General features: G+C 42.3%; 2 protein-coding genes across 13 annotated transcripts in view; one reads left to right on the top strand and one right to left on the bottom strand.

Annotated features, from left to right (window-relative positions):
- LYRM9 (LYR motif containing 9) overlaps positions 1 to 21187 on the bottom strand; it is a 37674-nt gene extending 16487 nt beyond the window's left edge. Inside the window, exons 1-2 of one of the 9 annotated variants that reach the window (XM_051635867.1) lie at positions 21159 to 21187; positions 6122 to 6192 (exon numbers count right to left, since the gene is read on the bottom strand). Coding sequence is in view for 1 of the 9 variants with exons in the window: in XM_051635863.1 (XP_051491823.1) it covers positions 18991 to 19008 (18 nt within the window). In the remaining 8 variants the exon portion in view is untranslated. The other 8 variants (XM_051635866.1, XM_051635863.1, XM_051635864.1 and 5 more) reach the window with 8 other exon arrangements.
- A 721-nt stretch (positions 21188 to 21908) lies between these two features.
- The window catches only part of NLK (nemo like kinase), a 58849-nt gene continuing 55671 nt past the window's right edge, over positions 21909 to 25086 (top strand). Inside the window, exons 1-2 of one of the 4 annotated variants that reach the window (XM_051636107.1) lie at positions 21909 to 21980; positions 23200 to 23632. In XM_051636107.1, coding sequence (XP_051492067.1) covers positions 23211 to 23632 — 422 coding nt within the window. In that variant the 5' untranslated portion in view covers positions 21909 to 21980; positions 23200 to 23210. Of the gene's footprint in view, positions 21981 to 22240; positions 23633 to 25086 lie in introns of those variants that run through there. The other 3 variants (XM_051636106.1, XM_051636108.1, XM_051636105.1) reach the window with 3 other exon arrangements.

Raw genomic sequence — 25086 nt, forward strand, 5'->3', positions numbered from 1 at the left:
ACTATGCCTGGACCACAGGTGCACAAGCAGAAAGAGCCAATCCTCTTGGATCTCTAAGAGGGAAAGTATCTGAGAAAAGAAACTGTGCTCCAGAAAATTACATGGCTTGTGCAAAGCCAGATGAGTCAATAGCAGATCTGGGAACAGAAGCTGTATCTTCTGATCCTCAAACCACCACCTTATACAAAGAATTGTGCTGTTTGCTGCCTTACACTGTGATTCACAATAGCATCCCTAATTCCAAAAGCTATCTTCTGACTCTTTGGAACCTATGTCTTAATTCTTTTTTATGTCTGTCAGCTAAACTAGGTTCAATATCCTCTCTACGTCTGAATTTTTAAAGTTATTATTCAATCTTTCTGAATGGCTCTGGGGTGATTAAAATATTTCCTTTATCCTTAAGTATTTGCATGTTGATACAGAATGCCACAATATTATTTTCCCTTAGCAGCAGACAGCACATTTAACAACACCTGTCTGAATGACTGAATGTGGCAGGACAGCTCTTCTAACTGGCAAAAGCCCTTGATGGAAATGGAGCTGCCTTAGGTTTTCATCCATGATTCAGATTTGTTTACATTTTGTGAAACCTCAGGAAAAGGAAGAATAAAAGCTTTAGTTCAATTGAAGTCATGTTGTTAACCTCCAGTGCTAATAATTAACTAAATTATGCTGAATTAATTTGATGTAATTATTGGTGATGGCACAAAGAGTGGCCTAGAGAAAGTTTGAGAGACAGGAGGAACAGAAGTCTTAACAATACAAAATACCCCATAAATAGCATCTTTTTTATTATTATTTTTTTTTTGCCAGAGTCAAAGACACAAAATGAGTTCATTACAATCATCTGGCTTCACTCGACCCTCCAAATTACCCCAATACCCAGACAAATAGCTGTGAAATCCAGCAAGTGAACTAGAATTAAAATATGCCTTGACGAATTTGACACAGCACTCGGCACCAAGTGTCTTTCCCATCCTATTATCTAAACAATACAGATTTAATCATATATTTAAGAAAGCCACGATGCTTTTCCTTTAACTGAAGACATTAATTAAGAACATTTTCTAGTTGTAGTGTTGTCAGTTGGGTGTTTCTGATGAACAAAACGGAGAATGCTTACGGTATCTTCTCATTTGATCTGCAGTTTTTATCTAGAGTTTTCAGACTTATTCAGTTCAAAACCAACAAACCCAATTATAAAACCAAACATCTGTCTTTCTCCTTCCCAATTTATTATTTCTGTGATTTGCTTTGAAAAAGTATAACAGAAATGCATTCTTTGCCATGAAAATACATGTATTTTACTCAGGCCTTTTTAAATTCTCATGTACTAAACAAGTGATCAGATGAAAAAATCAGATGTGATTCTCTTAAGTCTTGGGAAGCAGATTAAACTGAAAATTAAAAATATGAAATTCTATGCAAATAAATGTTTTAAGTACCTCTACAGGAATCCCCCACCACCTCCCTCCACTCCTGGAGGAAGCACACCTAGTCTCTATGACACTTCCATTTACAGCCTAGTCAGATGCCACAGACAAGGGATGCATTTACCAAACAAAAATAACAAAAGGCAGAACACCAAATACTGCAGCCAAACCAAAGTCACAAACCTTTTACTACAGCTAGAAGCTGTCAGCAAGTGGCCTGTCTTCCCATTTGTGGACTGGGGACTGCAGACTCCCACCCACCACAGCTGTGTATAAACCCTGAGGAAAGTCCTTCACTCCCTTGTTTCCACCAGGCTTCGTTGTGTTTATGGATTTAGAACCCTGGGTTATTTTTCTGTTGTAAAGAATTTAAAAATCAAGAGTTCAAATTCCAGCATTACTACATTTAATATTTTACAGTCCTGGAGGACTGGTAACATCTAACCATGAAGTTACACCATCTGGGTGCCTTTGCCTGTTCAGCTTGAGCCTGAAATACTCCTTGACTTACATTTGTCCTAATGCTGTAAATATACAAGCTTCTGCTGCATTTTTATTATCCTCGGTGACAAGAATAAAAATATTACCTCTAACATCACCAATGACATCTGAGGAGAGAATCCTAATGCTCAGCTGTAAGAAATTAACAGTATTTTTCTAATTTGCTAAGTAGGTGCTGCAAGCACCCCCACAGCTTCCACCCACACCCAAGAGTTCTGATGATGCTCCAACACAGCTGATCTATCAGAGCTCAGTTTAATTGCCAGCACGCTCTGATCAGACTCACCATTTCCAAGCAAGTTATATTACCTATATAATTTATGCATTTGATTTCAATAGATCCTTCACACCCAGTTCTCAGAGGGCAAAAAGTGTTTTCCACGGGGAAGCTGCTAACATTTTCAAAAGAACCAAATTGACTTTCCCCAAGATCAATTTATGTAAAATATTATTTGTGAAGAGACACGACAACTTAAAAATAAACTTAGTTTGATGGCTTGTTTGAAGTCTCCTGGTAGTTGAAAGAAATAATCTGAAATAGTGTATAAATTAATGTCCAACATAAGAATCTGGAATAGTGGTATCATATCTGTATTGGAACTCGATTTAATCATAGAATGGGTTGGGTTGGAAGGGACCTTAAGGATCATCTAGTTCCTCCCCTGCAACCTCCCACCAGCCCAGGTTGCTCCAAGCCCCATCCAACCTGCCCTTCAACACTGTCAGGGATGGGGCAGCCACAGTTTCTCCGGGCAGCCTGTTCAGTGTCTCATCACCCTCACAGGGAAGACTTTCCTCCTCATGTCTCACCTCAATCTCCCCTCTTCCAGTTTTAAGCCATATTAATGTCTCCTGTTTTATTCAATACAGATTAGAAACATTTAAAAACCTTTTTTGCCCTTTTACTACCATGTCCTGGTTTGAGAACATCAGGTTAAATAAATAACCTACAACCATGCTAACTGGATTTGGAGGACTTCATTTTTTCTACCACAGTTTCTCCAGGCAAATGCCACAGAAGACAGCATTAAAGTCAGTAGTCTAAATTCCTGGCTGGTGTAAAAAAGCACAATTCTATTAATTTCTGTTGAACCACAAAAACTTAGGTTTGCTGGCAACCCCTGGGCTTGAGTTTTATGGCTGTAGTTTCTCCACAGTGATAAAGGAGTTATGGAGTTGTTCAGCTGTTACAGATGGGCAACACTCCTGCAGTGCAAGAGCCTTTTGAGGGTTAATTAATGTTTAAAGATATTTTGAGTATATAAGTAATGTATATTAGAACTCTGAAGGCCTACTAGGCTACTATAATAGAACACACTATACAAAGCACCTGAAAAACAATTTTTCCTATAGAATCACCAAGGAAAGTGCAGGCATGTCCTGAGCCAAGCTGAAGGGAAACATGGTAAGTCTTTTAGCCAGCACAGAAGGCACAAGAGGAGACACAGGAGGTCTCACATATTCTAAAACCATTTCACACCAACCTGACAATGCAAAGGGTGTTGGCGTAAATGAGTTCACCAGCTTCTCCCTGACACCAGCCCACACCTCCATCTCCAACTGCCTCTTCTCACACCCCCCAGCCTTGCTCTTCATTTCTGTCGTCACAGACTTGATTTTCCCTTTCATGGATTTTTGCTTGGAAAAGCAGCACTGCCTCAATTGTCTATTTTCAGCCTGTATTTCAGAAAACCCTTTGGTTCCATTTGTAGTCACATCCTGTCTCAGCCTCCCCCTCTTTTTGTTCCTAAATATAAGGCTGATGCAATTTGATGTGACATGACAAAATAGCACATTTGCATCGGCAGAAACTTTCTCTCAACAGCAGTAATTAAAGGGAGCAGATGAGACACTGCTGAAACTGATGTTTATTTAGCCTGGAAATAAAAGGCTTAAAGAGGACTTGAGAGGGATGTTCAAGTGTGTCATGAAAATGAAATTAATCGATGAGTGCCTTCTTTTACATGCCTCCTTACTGCAAAAGCAAATGGTCATTCAAACCATGTAATCCATTTAAATAGATTTTTAAAAAACCCAAATAAATCAAGATTTTTGTAGACCATATTCCTAACCATTGAAAATCATTTAATATGTTCCTTTGGATGATAAATAATACCAAGACACTTGTGGTTACACATCAGGTCACTGAATCTCTAACTTCAGAGCACAGGGCCTCTCAAATTGAGTAGGACAGAACTGAGATCTCATGGACTACTGTGAAAATTAGGTGCTTATATATCTTAAGTTTTGAGCTGAGATGCAGCAGCAGAGAAGTGCTCAGCTTCACCTACAACACAGATTTTTGTCAATGGTCAAAGGCAGGAATTCAGAAACAGCAGCCCACTGATCTGAATGCAATGACTTCAGCAGGATTCAAACAGCAGACTAAAAAGACACCTAAAACCAACATAATTTACTGTGATTGGTTTTGCTGAATGGATACACTGCAAACACTTGACAGGATCAGATCCTGTCAGCTTCCTGCACTGCATTCCATGATGAATGACAGCAATAGAAGGCAGTGGTGGGAGGGAAAGCAACATTTGGAAGCTGAAGGTTTTTTCTTCATTTCTAAAAAGCATGTTTAGTTTACATAACTGAAGAATTCATGGAAAGGTCTGAGGGATGTTCCATAGACCACAGAATTTAAGCAGACAATATATTTTCAAGTGGAACTTCCTGCTCTCAGGAGAACCTTCCTTCTTTTCTTACTCACATGAGGCTATTCTTTTAAATCCATCTGTGATTGGCACTACCACTCTGCTTAAAACTGGCAGACCACATTCTGAGCAGGCTCATTTCCATCCTAACACAGATGGCATCAAGAACAGGGCAGGCCAGAAAAAAAATGAGTTTGAATATTATGCATCAGTTTTATGGGTCAGATTACCATTCAAAGCCATCAAAATGGCAACCCATATGTGATGTGTCTGCCATTGGAACTGAAGTGATACACCATCATCATCTTCACATGGCTGGCTAGGAAGAAGTTTGGTTTCCCATTAAGCTCTGATATTTACAAGTAAAGTTTTTTTCCCCTCCTAACAAAATTTTTAGTTTGACAAATCAAGAAAACAGCTTTGGTGAACCAAAAAGCAAAAGACATTATCACTTCTTCATTCCTGAACAACTGTACCAACAAGCTCTCTTGGCAGAAGGCAGTTCAGCATCTATGCCAAATATTTGCTTAATAAGTGAGCCAGGTGCAGATGTTGGCTATGCAATTTGTTCTAACTTCTTTGTTCTACAAGCCACAAAATGGGTCCCACAGCTTTGAGAGAAAAAACAGGGGTATGAAGAGCTCTTTGCATGTTTTCATTAGTGCAAGAATATCAACTGTTCTAAAGATACTCTTGTAGAAATAAGCAATGTGTCTGTCATTAGCAACATACATAACTATTCATTATAGAGTCAGCAGAGAGCTGTGTCCTAAGGATACCAAAGGGATGCTGAAACAAGGTCAGAAATATGGCATTCTGTTGCAAGCCTCCTACCCACATTCTGCTTCCCTGCAGTAGCCCACCAGAGACAACTGCAGAATTCCATGAACTTGGGGGGTATCACCCCAGATGCTCCAGAAGCCAATCTTCTACATGTACAGGTTTAAAAGCAGGAAAGTCTCCTCCTAGGAGAAGTCTATTAAACACTAAACCCCTATTTTAAGTCTACTACATTATCACAGCACCTGAAATTCAAACCATGACCACCCAGTGACGTTAACAATGAGAAAATCTTCCATTCACAGGTTTTTATCACCCCTTCAACTTGTCTTCATCATATTCAGGTTAAGATACTATACTGATACTTCAGGTATTTGTTTCTTCTCAAACCAAATACAATACACAGCAACAGCAGGTTCCCTCCACCATGCTGAGATGACTAACCTAGTGGTAGCTCTGACAGAAGCATGAAAATATTGTTTCCTTTGGTACCTTTACCAGCAATTTGCAATTAGGGTTCTGCTCCTGCATTTCTCAGCATGGCTGGAATGGGGACAGGGGTGCTCCTGAATACAACATGCTGTTTAGAAATATCTCCTGAAAACATGTAGAGTCACAAAACAAATCTGTACCAACTTCATTTCTACCATTTGTTTGCGATTTGGTGTTTTCACCTTTCCCCCCCCCTACATGAGGCAAAGAAGCTCCTAACAATTTCCCTAAAACCAACAAAAAAAAATCACTTACAGGATTCAGAGCAAAGGAACTTTAATTATCTTCACAGATCTGGTCTGTCGAAGTCCAACAGAGCAAGAGACCTGCAGGGAAAATCAATTTTCATTATCTGTTTCTCCTCAACTCGCTACTTAAAGTGCCATCAATAAAGAGGTGCAGAGAAGCCCATCTACAGCCCAGTTTGTCAGGATGTAATATTTCACTTCTAGTTACATGAAACATGAATTCATGGCCTCTACATCTACCTGAAAGGAGGCTGCAGGTGTTGGCCTCTGATCCCTAGTGACCAGCAACAGGACCAGAGGAATTGGGGTCAAGTTGCACCAGGGAGGTTCAGATTGGATAGCAGGACAAACTTCTTCACAAAGAGTGGTGAGACATTGGAACAGGCTGCCCAGGGAGGTGGTGGAGGCACCATCCCTGGAGGTGTTAAAAAAATGGTGGATGTGGTGTTTCAGGAGATGGTTTAGTGGTCAGGGGTTGTAGAGTGGATGGCTGGACTTGATCGTCTTGAAGGTCTTTTCCAACCTTGATGATTCTGTGATTCCATGATGTTACTAGATTATTGCTTCAGTAAACTACTCAAAAACCACTTTGTAATAAACACACACTACACAAACATAAAAGTAGGGGTAAATTCCAAAGCACTCAGAGGAAATGAACCTTCAGTCTCTCCGGTTCAGAGTTTCTGAAGGTAAGAAGGCCTTTACCTATTAGCAAGAGCCATTGTTTCCAGTATTCAGAACTATGTACAATGACATAATAACTTCACAGAGATTTACTTATTTGTCAGAGAGCAGAACATTGCTTTGGAAAAAGCATTTATCAATATTGGGACAGCCAGTAAGCTCCTCAGTAAAAGGTAAGTAGCATTAGGCCTGGATGGTTATTTGGCTTTCCATTGCCACTGCTGCCATTTAAAGCAGAGATTACTTCTCTAATTCACTTAGCAGAGCATCAGGCACCTTTGCTCAGCAAGCCTTCCAGATCTGCTCAAAACACACCCAGCTTTGAGAACACAATCAAATAGTATCAGTCATTACATTTCAATGTTTAATGATAAACATTGCTTAATGTCTAACTCGAATTTCCACTTTGGAAACAGACGAGTCTTTAAAAGAACAGTCAGTTCACGTCAAACATGAGGCTCCTTTACACTGCCAGAAGTGTGTAAGTGTAAAGGTGAATTACATTCCCAACACCTTTACTAGCTAGTGTAAGTTAAAGGAATTAATCTCCAACTTGCTGTGCTATTTTTACCAACTAAAAGCCCAGTGTCTTCTCTTGCTCTCAGAATACAAAGCTGATCTGCACTCCAATACTTTTATGCATCATATTAATGATTCCTGGATGTTTGAACACCACCACCAAACAGCTGCAGCCTGGAATAATGTTTGTGTGGTACTCTTTAATTCAGAACATAACCTTTTTTATAAAAAAAAATAAAATTGTAGTGTGCCCCTAAAACATTTTTGAGAAAACATTAACTTGCTTTCCATTTGGAAGTGCAGAAACACTTGCAAGCAAAACTTAAGAGTAACAAAACCAAAATACTGCTGTTCAATTTCTTTTTTGTCACCTACCAGACACACTTGCCACATCAAAAGGAATAGAAAAGTGCTCTATGTCAAGTCTTTACGCCTTCATAAACAGTGATTAAGTATAATTTACTAAATGTAAGCAGGTATAAATCTGCCATTTCTAACACACCAAAAATTATTTATCAGAAAGTTAAAATAAAAAGCAGGAGAGAAGAGCAGGATTATCCACACATCTCTCCAACAGCATAACAAGAAGTTATGATCCAAAGGCCAAAGAAATCAATGAAAAATGGCAGGAACAGCTGAGAAATCTGAAATGAAATGGGATTTAGGTACCTTCACCTTTATACTTTGAGTTTCCAAGAACAAAATAATTCTTATTATTTTGTTCCTCATTTTTTGTGTTTGTCTTGATGTAAATTCACCTCAGTGCACAGACTAAAGCTGAAGCCATGTACACATTGTTTTTACAAGGGCTGCCAGTCTTTATTAGCCCAATGAAGAATCCCACCTACTTGAAGCATACTGTCCCTGTATATCACAGCTCTCCTTCCCACTGCTGTCAGAACAGGGTCAGAACCAGAATCAACTGACATTCTTATTTCTTCCTTCCCCAGTGTGCACTGGTCAGCTGGTACTGAGAAATGTTTCCATAGGAATCTGACACAGCTTCTCCCTCATTTGTTTGCAGTGAAAGAGTTAATATATGTGACCCAAATATGGAGACCCATTTTAAACTTGCTGAAAATTGCTTTTTAATCCTAGCTCTCGAGGATTTCCTTTGAAACCATCTGCTGTGCACACTGGGTACTCTTTCTCTGTATATATGCAGGATTACTATCATAAAGATTCTTTTGTGTAACTTCATACATTTCAGCATATTAAACAATTAGTTGGAATTTCCATTCTTTTCTGATTTCAACTGTATATCGTAACAGTGACTGTAAAAGACAAAATCAGTGATAAGTTCACAGCAAAACCAACACCCATATGTATCTTATTTCTAATTGATTTAGTCAGTCAAACACTAGACAGGTTTAGGCAAATAGTTAAGAGTCATTTAACTAATATAACTTATGCACGTACTTAAAAATAAGCTCAAGCATCTTCCTGTCCAGGAATTAATTTAAGCATGTGCTTTCCCAACTACAGCATAGTTTGAAGAGTGGAAGACACAATTAACAATGATAATTAGAGATGAGAAAAGATTTCTAAATATTATTTCAAGTCTGTTTTTCAGCTTTATCCATTTCCTTGCTATGAACATTTATGCCATTGTATTTTTATAGTACAAATACTGAGGGGAAGTAATAGTCACATTCATAAATAAACTGTATCTTAGAATTGGCACACACAACCATACATATTTTAGCAGTCATCCAAAGCATAAAACAAAGAAAAATATATCTTCTTACCAGAATAGTCAGAGCTAGAGCGAATGAAATAGCAAACATTCAGCAAGGCAGATTTACAATCAATTTATTGGATCAACCCATAAAGTAAAGCGATCAAAATCCTAACACAATTATTGAGCATTTGCAACGTGGAATATTTTTTTTAAATGGTGGTTTGCCTGCAAACATTGTAAGAACAGAATGAAAATTATTTGCATAGTTTTAATCATGGAAGGGGGCACTAACATTTCAGAAGACAGGCCACAGCCTGTGAACTTGTGTGTCACATAAACACAGGTGAGAGCAACATAGGTGAGCATGGCTCCATGCTAGCAGCCCTCAGCCTTCATTCCCATTAGTCCATTCCACAGCCAGTCACTCAGTATCTCAGAGAAGTAAATGACCAGACAAGACCCCCCCACCATAATATTCCCTTCCCAACTACAGATGGAATTTCATACCTTTTGATGCATTATCCCTTAAAAGGAGCAGTGTTACATACAATTAATAAACAGGACAGATCTACATGTTGGAAGAATGTGGAGAGAGGAAAAAATCAAGGAAATATTTTTGTTTCAGCAATAATAGCTGTTGGAGCATCATCCTGCAGATGTTACTTTTTAATATAAAACTACTCAATATGAGTGAGGGGGTGAGGACAGAATCAATGCCCAACTACCCAGTTATTTCAGTGTTTCCATTTTAATGAGCTCCCTGCACGATTTTGTCCTTTTAATTTTCCTTCTCTAATCATCACATGAAATTAGTTTTGTCTTAAACATCAATGAAAAGAAATTCAGCTGTCAAAAAGAAAATCATAAGATGGTTGGTAGCAGGTTCTTAAAAATGACATGTTGTACTGTCATTCCTTTCTGTATAAACCCAGAGCAACTCACAAGATCTTATGGCACTACTTGGGATTAGACTTGAGTGACTAAAAACAGCTTCATGTCCTGTTACATCTGCTGATGTGCTAAATGGATAGTAAAGGGCTGTAACAGTGCTCTGCCATTTGCAGATATATCAGTGCTGAAAAAAAACCCCAACCAAATGCAAGATAAATAGATTAAAACCACCTTTCTCTGGCTAAAGAGAGGATTAATTGAAGCCTTGTCTGCATTCCAGCTGGGGAATAACCTGCTTTCCTGCTAGATTGCATTTTCGACTGACATTATCAATGTAGTTTCTTTCCAACTCCTTAAACTTGGTCGGTGATTCTGAGGAGCTGGAGAGACACCAGAGATGTACGTGGTGCCAGTGTTGTGGCTACACAGCATAAAATACAACTGATACATCCTGAGCTCTCATCAAGTCTGTCTCTTCACATACAGCACACAAAAAAAAACCCCAAAAGCACAGAAATAAGTACATTCATAAATCTATATAGTGAAACACACTGACAAGGCTTCCAGGCAAGGGCAGCAGAAAGCACAGTATGGGGAGGCTACACTGGTAACATCCAAGTCCTCTGCTAAACAACAGGAGCCTCAGTAACGCATCATAGAATAGCAGAGTCATCCCTCCATCCTACACGTGGAGATGCAAGGGGGCATCAGTGGCTTCTGGATTGGACTGTCCTCTGGATACAGCTTCTCTTTAGACTGCATTCCCTTCTTCATGCCAGACTGCTACTATGCCACCCCAGAGTCTCATTTACAGAACATTTACATCCCACTTGCCTTTACAGTGAATTAAATTGAATATCCCGAAGACCAGGAGGCAAAAGAAAAGTTACCAGCAGCCTTAGGATGGCTAGAATTCCGAGTGCCACCACAGGGGCAGCAGGAACACAGGCACCCATAGACACAAGACATTTATGCAACAGCTACAAACAACTGTTGTACTTTTTAAGAGCCTTGATCTCCTGGATGACATTCTCCATATTAAGTATTTCCAGAAGAAATTTGCTTAGCTGTGCATAACAGGCACCCTCATTAGTACTATGTGAAATCCATAAGCAATTAACATCCCAGAGCAGCTGCCTAAAGCCACCCCCTATTTCCTCATGCATTGCAGGTTTGCAGTAGCTGCCATAGAAAAGATCTATTTCAAAACAAACAAAAATCCTCAAACAACAAAAAAAGAAAACCAAGACAAACCCTCAACCGCCACAACTGTTTACAAAACAGCTTTCTTGTAACTGACTGGTTCACCAATACCACAGAAATTAGTGATGCATGACTAATTGATACAAATCTCCTGAGGGGAGTATTGCTGCTGGTTATCTTGATATGAGAAATTTAGTCCAGAAGGATAAATTGGATGGACAGCTGAAAAGCTTTAGTTCTCCTAGTAGGAAAGGAATTGATCTGGTAAAGAAAGCTCTTAAAGAGGTACTATCATGTCAAAAAGCAGGCTTAGGAAAAACATTAATAGTCTTAAAACAAGAGAAAGAACATAGAAAACTTTGTTTCTATCAGTAATGCGAATTATTTCCATCAATTACTTCCACCTTCACACAGAAGATGAAAAAAATTTAAGGTGTCAAATTTTCTCCTATTTAAACTTAAAATTCTGAAACTGTTTGCCATCAGAAGTCTGTTTCCTTCAACTAGTTATTTCATTTTTGCACCTAGTACTTTTACTTCTCCATTCCTCTTCTGCTTAGTATTCAGATATTCACAGACCTGCAGAAGATTGTCCTCATCTTTCTGGCAAAATGTTGTACTGTACTTTTTCTGATTGCTTTTACTGCCTGCTTCTCTACAGATTATACAAGTCTATAAGCAAGACAGGTGCTCCACTCATTACAATCATTTTTTTATATACAAAAGAACAGCTAATATGTTAAATGTAAGGTGGTGGTGTGGGTTTTTTTTTTGCTCCAAAGTACACACAATTCAAGATTTATTTTCTTCAGGAACATTTGATTTTAAGTACAGGATTATGTGAAGCAACAGCAAACAAATTAGCAAAATGTACCTCACATGGAATATTGCTTCATCTGCACGATGTGTGTAAAACACATTAAAGTTTCTTCGACTTGAGAGAGACAACACTGCCATATATTCAGAGAAAAGGCAACAGGTATTACAGCCAAGACAGCTCGTGCTGTCCCTGCTTCAATCCTCTGCTGCTGAGACTGACTATTGAGAGGGGCTCTCCTGAGGAAATCAGGAAATCAAACACCCCAAGCTAGCTGATCATTTGGGTGGAAAAATATCACCAAGAGCTCCACAACTAACAAAATTCTCCATGTACAACGTACTCATTGTTGTCTGTCTAACCAAACACAGACTTCCCAGTCATCGGAACCAGTAAACTCCAGGTTACACATAAATGAAGAGTATTTCCACTAATATTAGAGGAATGTTGCAGAAAACAAGTCAATTGAAAGCACCTAGCAGCAGGAGCAGTCCAAAGAATGGATCCAAACTGTAACACTGTATAGAGCTGGAACCACACAGGTTTTATCACACATTAACCAGCTTTTTTGAGGGCGTTGCCTATACGAAGTATTTTCCATTTCACTAGCTGAGAACCCCTGCTATCCACAGAGGCCACGGTTGCCTAGATCTTCAGCCAGGATAACTTAAAGCAATTCCACTCAACTTCTGGCTTGGTATTATTTTTAGCCAGAAACAGTGGGTCACATAAAAGAACAAGGTCACTAAACACGTGACATGTTTAAACAAGCAACAAATGGTGATGCAACTCGTGGAGAATATATACCTGTACTGTCACACACAGATTAAAATCATGCAGTGTTTTTTTTTGCCTGAAGAAACTGGTTTCTGTTATTTCATTAACAATACTGTGTGAAAAAAAAACCTGTAAAGGTAAAAAGTTATTTAGTGTTGATTACATGAGATCAGTTATTTGAAATTCCACTGAAGAGATCCTTTAATAACAACATAATGTTTGATGTAACTTTAGTATCTCTACATTTGAAATACTTTCCTGCAACAGACATGAGCCCAAAGCACCAAAATGTAAATCCATGGTAAAAATCACAAAACCAAGCTACTAACTTGAGCAGGTGGTTCACCAGCTCCAGCACAAACACTACAGGCTCAGACAGGCAGCATTAGTACAAACACCCATTGAACAACCCAACAGAAGTTAAATAAAACACAAGGAAAACAAAGCACTGAATGGCTCTGTGAGCCACACTGGACAAAAACCTGATCTTCAAACTATTTCCATCATAACTCAGTTGGAGAACCTTGCTTCTAAAAAAAGATCCAAACCAAAGAACAGCCTGGAGGTCAGTTTGAAAGAAACCATGCTGACTTGCATGAAATGAGGCTTGTGCTTCACACAGTCCATTTCAAATAAACATCACCAAAGTGTACTAGCAGGTATACAGATATTAATCTGGAGTCATTACGAAATTTGCTTTTCATATCTGTGACTACCTAATAAAGCACAAGCTGCACTAACTCTTAACAAATCTTCTACATCAACTCAAGCCTAATTAGAATTCTATGATCCTATTTTACCTAGAACACACTCTGAAGACAACGCTGGAGTGAAACACTGTCATGAACCAGGCTGCAAGTTTGTTGTTTATTATTAGTTTCCAGAAGTCTCAGTCCTGTATGTATTTCTATCTTAACTATGTGTGTGACAGAAATACAGCAATATTGGCAAGACCACAGGGTATAATTACTACTCTGTACCCCAGAGAAAACCTGTTTAAGTTGCATTCTTGATATCACCCTGCTATAATGGATAGGTGTCCTGCTGCTAAGACCACAATTTAAAAATTACTGTTTAAGTGTTTCCATAATGCATTGTTCCTTTTTTTGATACTGAATGCATATGGTCTATTACAGCACTCAAGGAAATCTGACAGGGTGATGGATTTATAAGCCACTATGCCAGACAAAATTAGTCATTATATGAACAAGCACCAAGAAGCTATCCAAACTGGAAATAAAGGCAGGGGAGGAGAAGAATCAGGCTGGACTTTGTGCTACATTATAAAGCTAAAACAAACAAAACTAACTGGTATTTAAAGACACATCATCATCTGCAAGAACTTAACAACCTAAAGGTTTCATCTCCTACCAGGACTTCACTGAATCATACCTAGAGAATATTGGGTCAAAATACAACTAATCTGACACAGCAAATTGCTGCAAGCACTTTGTTTCAGTAGAGTTGAATGCAGGACAAGAAATAATCATGACCATGAGCCATGATGTTGCAAACAAAACTCCCAGCAAGGGGCACAATCAGAGATGCATACAATCAATTCAGATCAACTCAAACTGCTTTGTTCAATTTGTTGTCATTGGACTCAATGACAGAACAAAAAGCCAACTGTGGGACAACCAGAGCAGGACGTCAGGTCTCTGAAAGATGGTGTTTCCAAAAATACCATCACAGCAACAGGATTTTCTATTCTGATTAAATCTACAATCCAGAAAATTCAGGTTATCATACATAGTGGTGTCTCAACCTCCTTCCTCCCTCTCCCATCGCTGAATAAGAGACAGCAGATAAAAAGTGCTTGGATCTTGTTGTACCTATTTTGATTTGGAGGAAAAATACACAACCTGCTTCTCTCCCCACCCCAAACCCCATGATTTAGGGATCCTGCTCACACAGAAACAAGTGGCTTGTGGTGGCGTTTTCAATCCTCCTCCTTCTAGGGAAGATAACAAGCTGTGGAGCTATTTTAAGAACATCTCATTCACAAAGGTCTCCAAATTCAGTCTTCAGAGACAGAGATGATTTTCTTGCTGCTTCGACGTCTTTACTGGCATGACATTTGCTTCAGAGGGAGTTGATTTGCTTTTCCAACATCAAAATGGAGAAAGAGCAGCTGCCAGGAGAGGGATAAAAGGAAACACTGGTAACAAAGAGCAGCAGGGTTACTTCTGGTGCAAAGAAATGTGGAACAGAGAGAACTGCAGAACTGTCTCTTTCTCCAAAAAGCCGCAGGGAATAAAGACCTCTCCTCTACCTCCTGCAACTGGTGTTTAGCAGCAAGAAGGAAAAATGAGACAGAAAGATCTAAACAATCAGGCTGAAGTCTTCACATGGCAAATTATAAAACAACTTCAGGCACCTGGGCACTTCTAGTTAAAACCAAGCTTGCGTTCAAGCTCTGCAGCAAGCCAAGAATTCAGCAACTCCTTCAGAAAATGAAAAATAAACCCCTTTTGGCTAGAAAGCACTACAGGGTATGGAGTTCAGTGTTTTGGAGGCAAGTCTTGAGGATTAATTCAAGCCCCAGTGTTAATCATGATCCTTGTATTTGTATATAGAGCACACAACTGCAACACGACCACGGAAAACCAACACTGCACGAGCCCCAAATGGGGCTGACAGGCCTGTGAAGCAACCTAAGTGCCTGTAGAATCTCATCTCCAACATCACAGACACGCAGTATCTTAGATGACACCATCTGTCATTTACACCAGCTGGCCCCTGCCCTGTATCTTGGACACATCTGTGCAGCTCTACTGAAGTATCATTCCATCATTTCAGTTGTTTTCCAAAGAAGCAGCCAGGTTCCCACACTGCTGCTTTAAAGACAAAGATGAAGCTCATCTTGGTCAACATGCCTGTTTTATAGATTACTGAGCTTCCACTTTTCCCCCCCCCATCTTCTCATTAATACATTGCCCAGAGTAGGAGAGGGATTTGTCCCTTGTTCAACAAGACCAGCAGAATCCTGCTCTCCTCTGAAACAAAGGGATATTGCCATCCTTGCAACCTTTACACATCAAAATTCAAACAAAATATTTTTTTCCCCCTGCCTCTCACTGCATTTTATTAGGAGATTAATTTCTTCTTTTGCAGTTTTGAAGAAAAAAGATTTTCAAGATGAAAACTCTGGAAAATTATTCTTTGCAAAGAAAAGGACTAATACATGCCAACAATATTTTAATCCTATGATACTTTGTGTATATGAATGTTTATTCTGTTTTATGTTAGGTCAATAGTTTATTGAGAGCATAGTATTTATCTCATTAACCAAACCCCCTCAAATTCACAGGCACTGGCACCATGTTTGTGACACCTTAAGGGCTTCAGGATGAGGATTTATGAAGGAAATATTATCAGGGTGTTAGAGAATCCTGAGGACTGTACCTGCAGAGTTGTATATCAAGGTACATGTGGGCTTGTCAAGCACCCAACATGATGAACTACCACTAGTGCAGCTCAGAGTATCCCTTTTGTGGATCAGAGACAAATCTGTGCAAGCATTTTACTATGTTTCCTTCCTATTAATGTTACTTTTCCTCCAATAAAGGGTCACAAAAACCCTACATGCATCAGGCTGAAGGACATTTATGCACAATACTCAGCCACAACTTCAAAAGACTTGCATTCAGAGTCCTGTTCTCACAGCTAGTTCTTGTGGTACTAGAAAAAAAACACCACAAAGCCTATCTTAGGAACCAGACCATAACATCTTATACTCTGCAATAAGATACAATCTTTTGTGGAGAATCTTAAGGTTAAAACACTGCTGAGAAGCATCAAAGAAATAGAAGTGGCTCATTACAAATTGTCTTCTATCTCTTGCCTTTATGCAGACTGCTGTCAAAAAGATTATACCCCTGCAATGCAAGTGGCAAATCCAAGGGGAAAATAAATCTCTCAGGAGTCAGAAAGGACTAAACTTAACACAGCAGATTTTCTAAAAGGGACAAGTCTGTGCCCTGTATTTCTAACATACAGTATTTACTTGTATGTGTAGATTTAAAATTAGTTTAGCAAAGAGTGCCTGACAAATCTAGATATACTAATATCCAGTGTCTGATACTCAAACAGCAAAGTTGCTACTGCTTTACAGCACTCTCACTGTGAATAAAATAGTAAGAGACAGATGCATGTCCCCATGAATAACTGTCTTCACCACTAAGAGATTAGAATTGATCTGTCATGTTTCATCAGCAGTAGTCACCAATCACATATCTCCATGCACCACTGGGGATGACAAATTAGTTGCAATCAAACTGGGCTTGGGCAGCATCTTGAGCAGTGTCTCTACCTGCCCAGTTCAAATTACTGCAGTTACATTCTGCCAAGTCACTCATCAAGCAGCTCAAGCTCATTGAACTTCTCACAAAACACTCTTGCTCTAAGTTGTATGAGCCAGCTCTGTAATGAGCTCCCCTCAGCAGACTTCTGCTTCTTACAGGGGCATTAGGTAACCAGGAAGCACCAACTTACAATGGTGCACAATTAATTCATTCTGCAGCCTGTTCTAGGTAGGAATGATTCATGTAACTAATAGGTGACACTTTCAAGTAACAGACCTGCACTGAGGAAACAAAAGATCTATGAAAAGTTGAGCACTTTGTCTGCTAGTTTCATGTTGCCTTACTATTTTTTTTTTAAAGCTTTTTTTCCTTAAACATACCTCCATATGAATCAACTGGATCTTGTTCCCCTTAAGTTTCACAGCATGAAGTGCCTAAAAAGCAGCTGAACTGCCAGTCTTAGGCTTCACAGCATGACAGAGGCCAGAGACACCAATTAAAAGTGTTTATAAACCTAGTGTGGAAGGAAGATACACTTGTGAGGGTGGGTCATTCAACACTGGCATCTGACTTAACTCCATATGGACACTTCAGATAAGTGTATCCCTTCAGCTGCCATCTCACCAGTCTCTCACCTCAGTGAAAAGAGCTGGTTCAACTTCAAACAGGCAAAGAAAATATGGGTAACGTGGTTGCAGCCTTTAGCAAGACTAATATTAAAATAAAAAAAGTGGTTCCCAGATTTTACTTTACACTTTACAGACATGGAAATTGGAAAAGCATGGTTTGTAGTAGACCAGGCAAGAGCTGCTGGGAAAACGGGTGACAGTGCCAGGACTGCAACCCAGTTCACTACTTTTAATCTGCTGAAAATTCATCTACATGACACTCTCTAATGATACTTTTGGAGCATTTCTAAGACAAGACACTTATTTCTTCAAATACAGGCAAACCCAAAGTCACTATGGTTTTGATTCACTACAACTAATACAAAAATGTTGTATGATATATCAATAGGAAGTCAGCAAGTTTTGAAAAAGTGTGTGGGAAGAAACTGTCTATACTGGATGTAGAGTTCTGCTTTGGGCAATTAACCTGATTATCAAAGGGTGGACTTAGGAGTGTCCCCAGATCCCACAGTGGCAACACATAAGCAAACAGTGAGGCTGAGCAGAGGGAACTGGTTACTTTTCCTTTTGAGATTTCCTAAAGATAACCTCTATCCAAAAGCTTGAGATGGCTGCTGTGTGGTGATACCCATAAAGAAAAAGCACACTGATAACACAAAACCTTTCCAGCAGTTCACCTGTGGTATTACTTGCTAAAGAAGTCTGGTTTTCATAAACACACAGGCAACATCCAAGATCTTGTAAAGCAGGATGTGATACTTGCAATGAAAGCTGCACAAAGGGAACGTCCTCAGTTATAGCAAAGATGCTGAGAACAATCCCCATTGTGTTGATCCTTCCCTAAAGTCATGTGGATAAAGAGACAGCATGAGCTTCAGCTGTACTTCCCTCAGGTTAATTGGCACCTGGTTTGCTCATGAGGAAGTGTAAACAGATGCTTTACACACTAACCAGAAGTGGATCCAATTCCCATATTTTCATGAGCACAATATTTGAAAGAGCAAGTTCTCAGAGACACAAGCTGTTAAAATCAACCAGATAACTAAGTCTGAATTATCCCCTATCCACTGCAAAAATTGAGGTAAAATGCTTAAAATATTAAGCATTGCTGCTCAGAAGCTTCTCTCTGAAGGCTCCATCTAGTCAATGGGGAAAGAAACACTGAGGTGATGTCCAGACAGACCTAAATCAGGTTCCTTCAGACAGCACCACAGTGGACATTGTCACCCTTTAATGACAAGGAGCTTATGGAGATTAGGCTCCTAAATCAGTCACCAAAATCAACCATGTGTATGAACACTTCTTAATAAGCAGCTATTACAAGATCTTCAGTTCAAACCACAAAAAGTTGACTTTTTCCATATTGCTGACCAGTTTGCTTACATCCATAAATTCAGCTATGGTCCAGTGGCACTAACAAGAGAGTTTCTTCTCTCTCTTTTCTTCCCAACATGCAGTAGAAAATGATGGACAAATACACCACTAAAAAAAAAAAATTAAACTATATTGAAAATCAATCGTTTAAAGAGAAACAATCCAATTAATTCAGTCATGCACCTAACCTGAACAAAATATTAAGGTGACACTCTATATTTGAACTAGAATGATGCCACCAAGACATTAATCTGCAGATGCAGAGCCCAAGCTTCCATACAACAATTATTAGGCAATTGCTCAGTTTTATTACTTGGAAAAATTGTGAAATAACAGAGAAAGAAGAAAAAGTCCATAACGACGATGTGGCAGAGTTTTAAAAGCCTCCTGGTCCCCAGAGCACTTCCCCATGGCCAGGCCAACACAACCTCCTTTGTATCCACTTTCTCCGTTGTCCCAGACTCCCCATCAAACCTCTCCAGAGCTTCAGGGGAAGCAGAGACCAAAAGAACCCTTGGTGTGTGCCATGTTCGTATTAACAGTTTGTTATCAACTTCCATAAAAGCTTCACACAGACTGTTAGACATACAACTTCTAAACAAATATTCTGTCTCTTCTTTCAACATGTATCATTATAAAATGGCTGTAAACCAAATCTCTCCTTTGCTTTTTTCCCTTAATTAATGCAGTAAAGTTTCAGTTTTTAAAATTGTGGCACGTTAGCAAAACTTGACTGTAATTCCAGACTGGAATGTTAGCTAAAAACATTTCAAAATGCAAAAGAAACAGTTTTAACAAAATAACTTGTCTTCATTCCTGCAAGATTTTTCTGGTTTACATCCTCAAAGAGCAGAAAAAAAAGCATCCAAAACTCATGAGAAGATTTTGCACTGCAGTTTCAGGAACTGCAACAGGCTTTCACATTTATAACCTCTTTTCCCTGCACAGAAGCCCAACGATGTTCAGTTTTAAGAGATATACAGAAAAGACAGATCACAGCACTGGATGTTGCACCATCAGGGATTTGTTGGTACAATTTCAGCAATGCAGTTGTACTGTTATATTTCTGCCAGGCTTTTTTTCTCCCCCCTGTTCAGACAGAAACCAGATGCAGGGAAGGAAAGGCTGTCAGCTCACCCAGAACAGGACAAATTCACCATCAGTCATTTATTTATTCCCTTTGGAACTGCTCGCCCAGTTTGATGCTATGAAGGAACCTTTTCAGCACTATCACCATTAATTTAACTTTACTACCATAATGGGTAAGGCTCCAATAATTAGTTTTTATGAAGCAAACCTGTTAACCAGGTCTGATTAATATTCCCACAAGGAAGTGGAAAGTGTTAAAACTAACACATTTTTATTCATCTCTATGCTTTAGGGAACACCCATGCTCTGAAGAACCACACTGCACTCTCCAAACATGCAGGTTTAGTGGCATAAAAGAACTAAAACAACAAACCAGCACAAAATACTTCGGTCCTAGAGTCAACACATACTTCACATTTGTCACTTCTGAGCACAGGAATGACCAAGCCTCAGGACAACAGACTTGTAGGAGAGTTGGCTACAGTACCTGCTACTAGCTCGCTGCTGAAAAGGTCTAAAAACCTCAGGTTTTGGTGCCTGTTCCCCTGCTGAGCTGAGGGGAGAGGGCAGCTCACCCAGAGGCTGCCTCTGCTCTGGAGCCCACAAAGGCCCTCAGTGCTCGGCCCAGCCTCACTTGCTTCAAGCCTTTCAGGCAAAGCCTTCAAGCTTTGCCTTCTGGTCTTCATAAGAACCACCCCCCCAAAAAAACAAACGAACAACAAACTAAGCTCCAAACAGCCAAAAAAAAACCACCCCAAGTATCTCGAGGCCAGTCCCCGCCCCTCCGCTGGGCAGGCTCCTTGTTGGGACAGGGGGCTTCAGGCATCACCTTCCTCGGGAGAGCGGGGCTGAGGGGGAAACATCCACCTCAGGAAAACAGCTCCTCTTCCCCCGCCGGGCCCCGGCTGTGCGTGTGTGGGGTGAGGCCTCACCCTGGAGCCAGCACAGCCCCGGGAGGGCAACGGGAGGGCCCTCCCGGCGGGCATAGGGCCCCCCAGGCCCGGCCGCCCCGGTTCCCGCCCCGCTCCCCTCAGCGCCCGCCGCGACCCCCGCGCCCCGCCGCGTCCTCATCTCACCCCGCCCCGGCAGCGCCATTGGCTCCTTCCGCCGCCCATCAACCGCTCCCCCGCCTCCCATTGGCCAGCTGCTCACCGGCGGGCGGGCGCATCAGCCACTTCCGGCGCCCTCACCCGGCCCCCCCCCTCCACGCCCATCGCCGCTAATCACTGGCGCGGAGAGCTGTCAATCAAGCTGCGGCCCCGCCTCCCAGCACTATTGGCCCAGTAACCTCTTTTCGGGCTTTGCTTTCTTCCCATTGGCTCATGGGACAGGATCGGGGGCTGCGATTGGGCCAAAAGCAGGTCTCGGGGGCGGGACTCGGCTGAGGGGGCTAGTCAATTGGCCAGTGGGCTTGGAGCGGCGGCGTGTGATTGGCAGGCAAGGCGAAGGGGGCGGGGCCGCCCCGAGGTGAGGGTTGTGTGAGGTGAGGGAATCTCGCGGGGTCTCGCCGGCGCTGGGCGCGGAGCCGCGCGCTGATTGGTCGCCGGGGCTCAAGGGGGCGGGGCCGAGCCGGGGTTGGGGGGGGGGTCTCACCAGCGGCCGGGCCCGATGGGGGCGGGCGGGTTGTATCCCGCGCGCTGATTGGCTGGGAGCGGCTCTCGCGGCGCTTGGTAGGCCGGCTGCGATTGGCTGTCGGGCGGTTGGTCGGACGCGCGCTCCCCGCATGGGGGCGGGCGGGGAGGGGGAAGGGGGGAGGGACGGGGCGGGGGGGGGGGGGGGGGGAGGCCCGGCGAAGGGGGGGGGGAGGGAGGGAGGGAGGGCAGGCCGGGTGCGCGTGCCCGCCCGTGCGCGTGCCCGCCCGTGCGCGTGCCCGCTGTGCGCCGGGGCTCCGGGAGGAGGTGAGTGCGGCGGCGGCGGCGGCGGCCGGGGGGGCGGAGCGGAGCTGCGCGGCGGGGGCCTGAGGACCCGCCGCCCCCCACCTCTGCCCGCCGCACCTTCAGGCAGCGGAGACCCCCCCCCCTCCTCAACACCGCCCTTCCTCCTCCTCCTCCTCCTCCTCCTCCCCCCGGCCCGGCCCGCGCCCTCCCGCCCCGCCGATCAAGGAGAGGGGGGGATCCCCCCCCCGCCGCCGCCGCCGCCGCCGCCCCCCCCCGCCGCCCGGTCAGCCTGTCAAGGCGCCGCCGCCCCCATCGCATCCTCCCCTCGCCCCCTTTCCTCCCGTCCCTGTCATTCATTTGTCACTTTCCCCGCTCCCATTTTCCCCCCCCCGTCTCTCCCCCCCCCCCCTCCCCGTTCCTCCCTTGTTTTCTTTTCCGCCCCGTCCCTTTTTTTCTCTCCCTCCCATCTGTTTTGATCTTCTTTTTCACCCCTTCTCGCCCTCCCCCGCCGGATCCTCGCCCTCCTCCCCTCGCCCCTTCCGTCCCTTCTTCACTTTTCCTGGGTGCTCGTGTGTGTGTGTGTGTGTGTTTTCAGGCCTTCCAGGAAAAGTTGCAAACTCCCCGAGTTTGGCTTTTTTTTTTTTTTTTTTTTTTTGCTGTATCTGAGGGAGCAGGTGCCTGAGAGGAGGGAGCCATGTAGGAGGTGCCTGGGTGCTCAGGGAGGTTTCCAGGAGATAAAACGATGTGGGAATGGAAGGGGTAGACTTGTCAGTCCTCTCAGGGTGTTCCAGGGGAGAGACTTCAGATCCCCCCTCTGGGAAGAAGGGGGATTAAGCGCTGTATTTCTTTTTTTTTTTATATATTAGAAAAGATAAGGAAAAAAAAACAAACCACAAACCAAACCCAACCCAGTTGCCCAAGGATGGAGTTTCAGTAGCCAACCACAGCTGGACTGTTGGGGGACAAGGGTTCGTGCCCTCTGGCTCACGCACACATGAAGAGAGAGTCTCCAAATTGTTTGGCTTCGCGAGGAGATAAGGCCAGTTGAGCTGGATGTTTTTAAAGGTGGGCCGTGCGTGATGAAACCCAACTTCTTTTAAACTCTAGCGGATTTCATGATTATTATTTTTTATTATTATTTTTCTGTTATGGCCAAATGACAGCTTGACCCAGTTGTTATCCAATCAAAAGGGCATTTTTTGTTTTGTTTTGTTTTGAATGTCTCTCTGTGGCGCGACAGCCAACGCAAAAATGATGGCGGCTTACAATGGCGGTACGTCTGCAGCAGCAGCAGGTCACCACCACCACCATCACCACCACCTTCCTCACCTCCCTCCTCCTCACCTCCATCACCACCACCACCCTCAACATCACTTGCACCCAGGCTCTGCAGCTGCCGTACACCCCGTACAGCAACATGCCTCTTCGGCGGCTGCGGCGGCGGCGGCGGCGGCGGCGGCCGCGATGCTCAACCCAGGGCAGCAACAGCCATATTTCCCATCACCGGCACCGGGTCAGGCCCCCGGACCAGCTGCAGCAGCCCCAGCTCAGGTACAAGCTGCAGCAGCTGCTGCAGTTAAAGCGCACCATCATCAGCACTCACAACATCCACAGCAGCAACTGGACATTGAGCCGGACAGACCTATTGGATATGGAGCCTTTGGTGTTGTCTGGTGAGTAACCAAAAAAAACCCCCCAAAAACCTGAACCGGTTTTTCCTTTTCATATATATATATATATTTTTTACCAGATCAGAATTTGTTCTTGGTTCCTACAACTTGGCTGCTTCCTACAACTTTTATCTCTTTTTACTGGTTCTTCTCTGTTCTTAGAGAGTTGGCTTCACTGGTGTTTGTTGGCAGAACAAGGTTTAGAGTGGTGGAAGAGCAACCTCTGACTAACAGGCCACGCAATCTCTTGAGACAGATGCAACGTATTTATATACCTTCCATACATTTTGTTAGAATATGTATTCCATGTAGGTAAGCCGTGCTTCCTAAAGTTTCAGGTTACCAAATGAGCATTAGAATATATGTTTTGACCTGAGTTAAGACTTAGACATTAAAAGCATATGAAAATGTCTTCCTTCTTCAGTCACCTGTCAAGATCTTTGTCTAGGAGGCTGTTTGACCTCCAGCAGTGTGCTCTGTGCTACCTGAAACAGAGGATCTGAACTTTGCTCTCCTCTCATAAATGGAGATGGGATTTTCTGTCTCACTGTAGCACTGCCCACAGTCCTGTCATTCCCACCAGCTGCTATTTCAGAGGATTCCGTCAGGGGAACGTAATCTCTTCCAATATATTTTGTGACCACCTTCATATAATGTCTGTAATTATTGCTCTTCGGAATCACTGATGTAAAACTGGCATGTTTTGTTGTTTTTTTTTTTTTTTGTGTTGGTTTTTTTTTGTGGTTTGCTTTTTTGTTTTGTTTTTAAATAACCCGTTGTCAGTTTAACAAGTTCTGAGCTGTGCATTAGGAACATGAAGGATGCTTCCGTGGTGTTTTTGAGAGCGAGCGCGTTGCAGCACACTTCCTGTCTCACAGAAACAAAGTTTGAAGTGTGCAACTGCCTTCTGTCCCTGCAGAACTTTCTATACAACCTTCAGTCGACAAGGCTTTCTGTGGTGCTTGAGGAGCTTTGCTTTAGGTACTGCTTTAATTTTACTGAGAGAGAAGAGTTCTGGGCCTGGGGTTGCAGCCTGTACCCACACATGGTAGCGAAGCACCGTGCAGGACGGGCCTCAGAAGAGCAAGACATGTTATTCCTTCATCCCAGCCCTTAAAGTTGGTCACTCATAACCAGGCTGGTGTTTGTAGTAAAACCTTGTTCTCTAAGAAGGCTGAACAAGCTGCACAAACTGCGCTTAGGTTAATGTTAGAGTTGATCTTGTGTCCCTTAATTCAGAAGGCCCTGGGGAGTTAATTTAAATGCTAAGTTTTTCAAGTCAAAGGGGTGCTTTTGTACAGTTAGCACTGCTGTGATCCTGCTACGGGGTAAAAAAGTTGATACAAAAGAATGAAAACTGACAAGAAACCTGCTGTAAAAATTATCTAAGGATTATTTCCATCTGTTCGTATATTTTTTGATAAAGTGTGGGGTATTTTTAACTTAATCGTTCCAGC

Source organism: Apus apus, chromosome 18, assembly GCF_020740795.1.
Source record: "Apus apus isolate bApuApu2 chromosome 18, bApuApu2.pri.cur, whole genome shotgun sequence".
NCBI lineage: Eukaryota > Metazoa > Chordata > Aves > Apodiformes > Apodidae > Apus > Apus apus.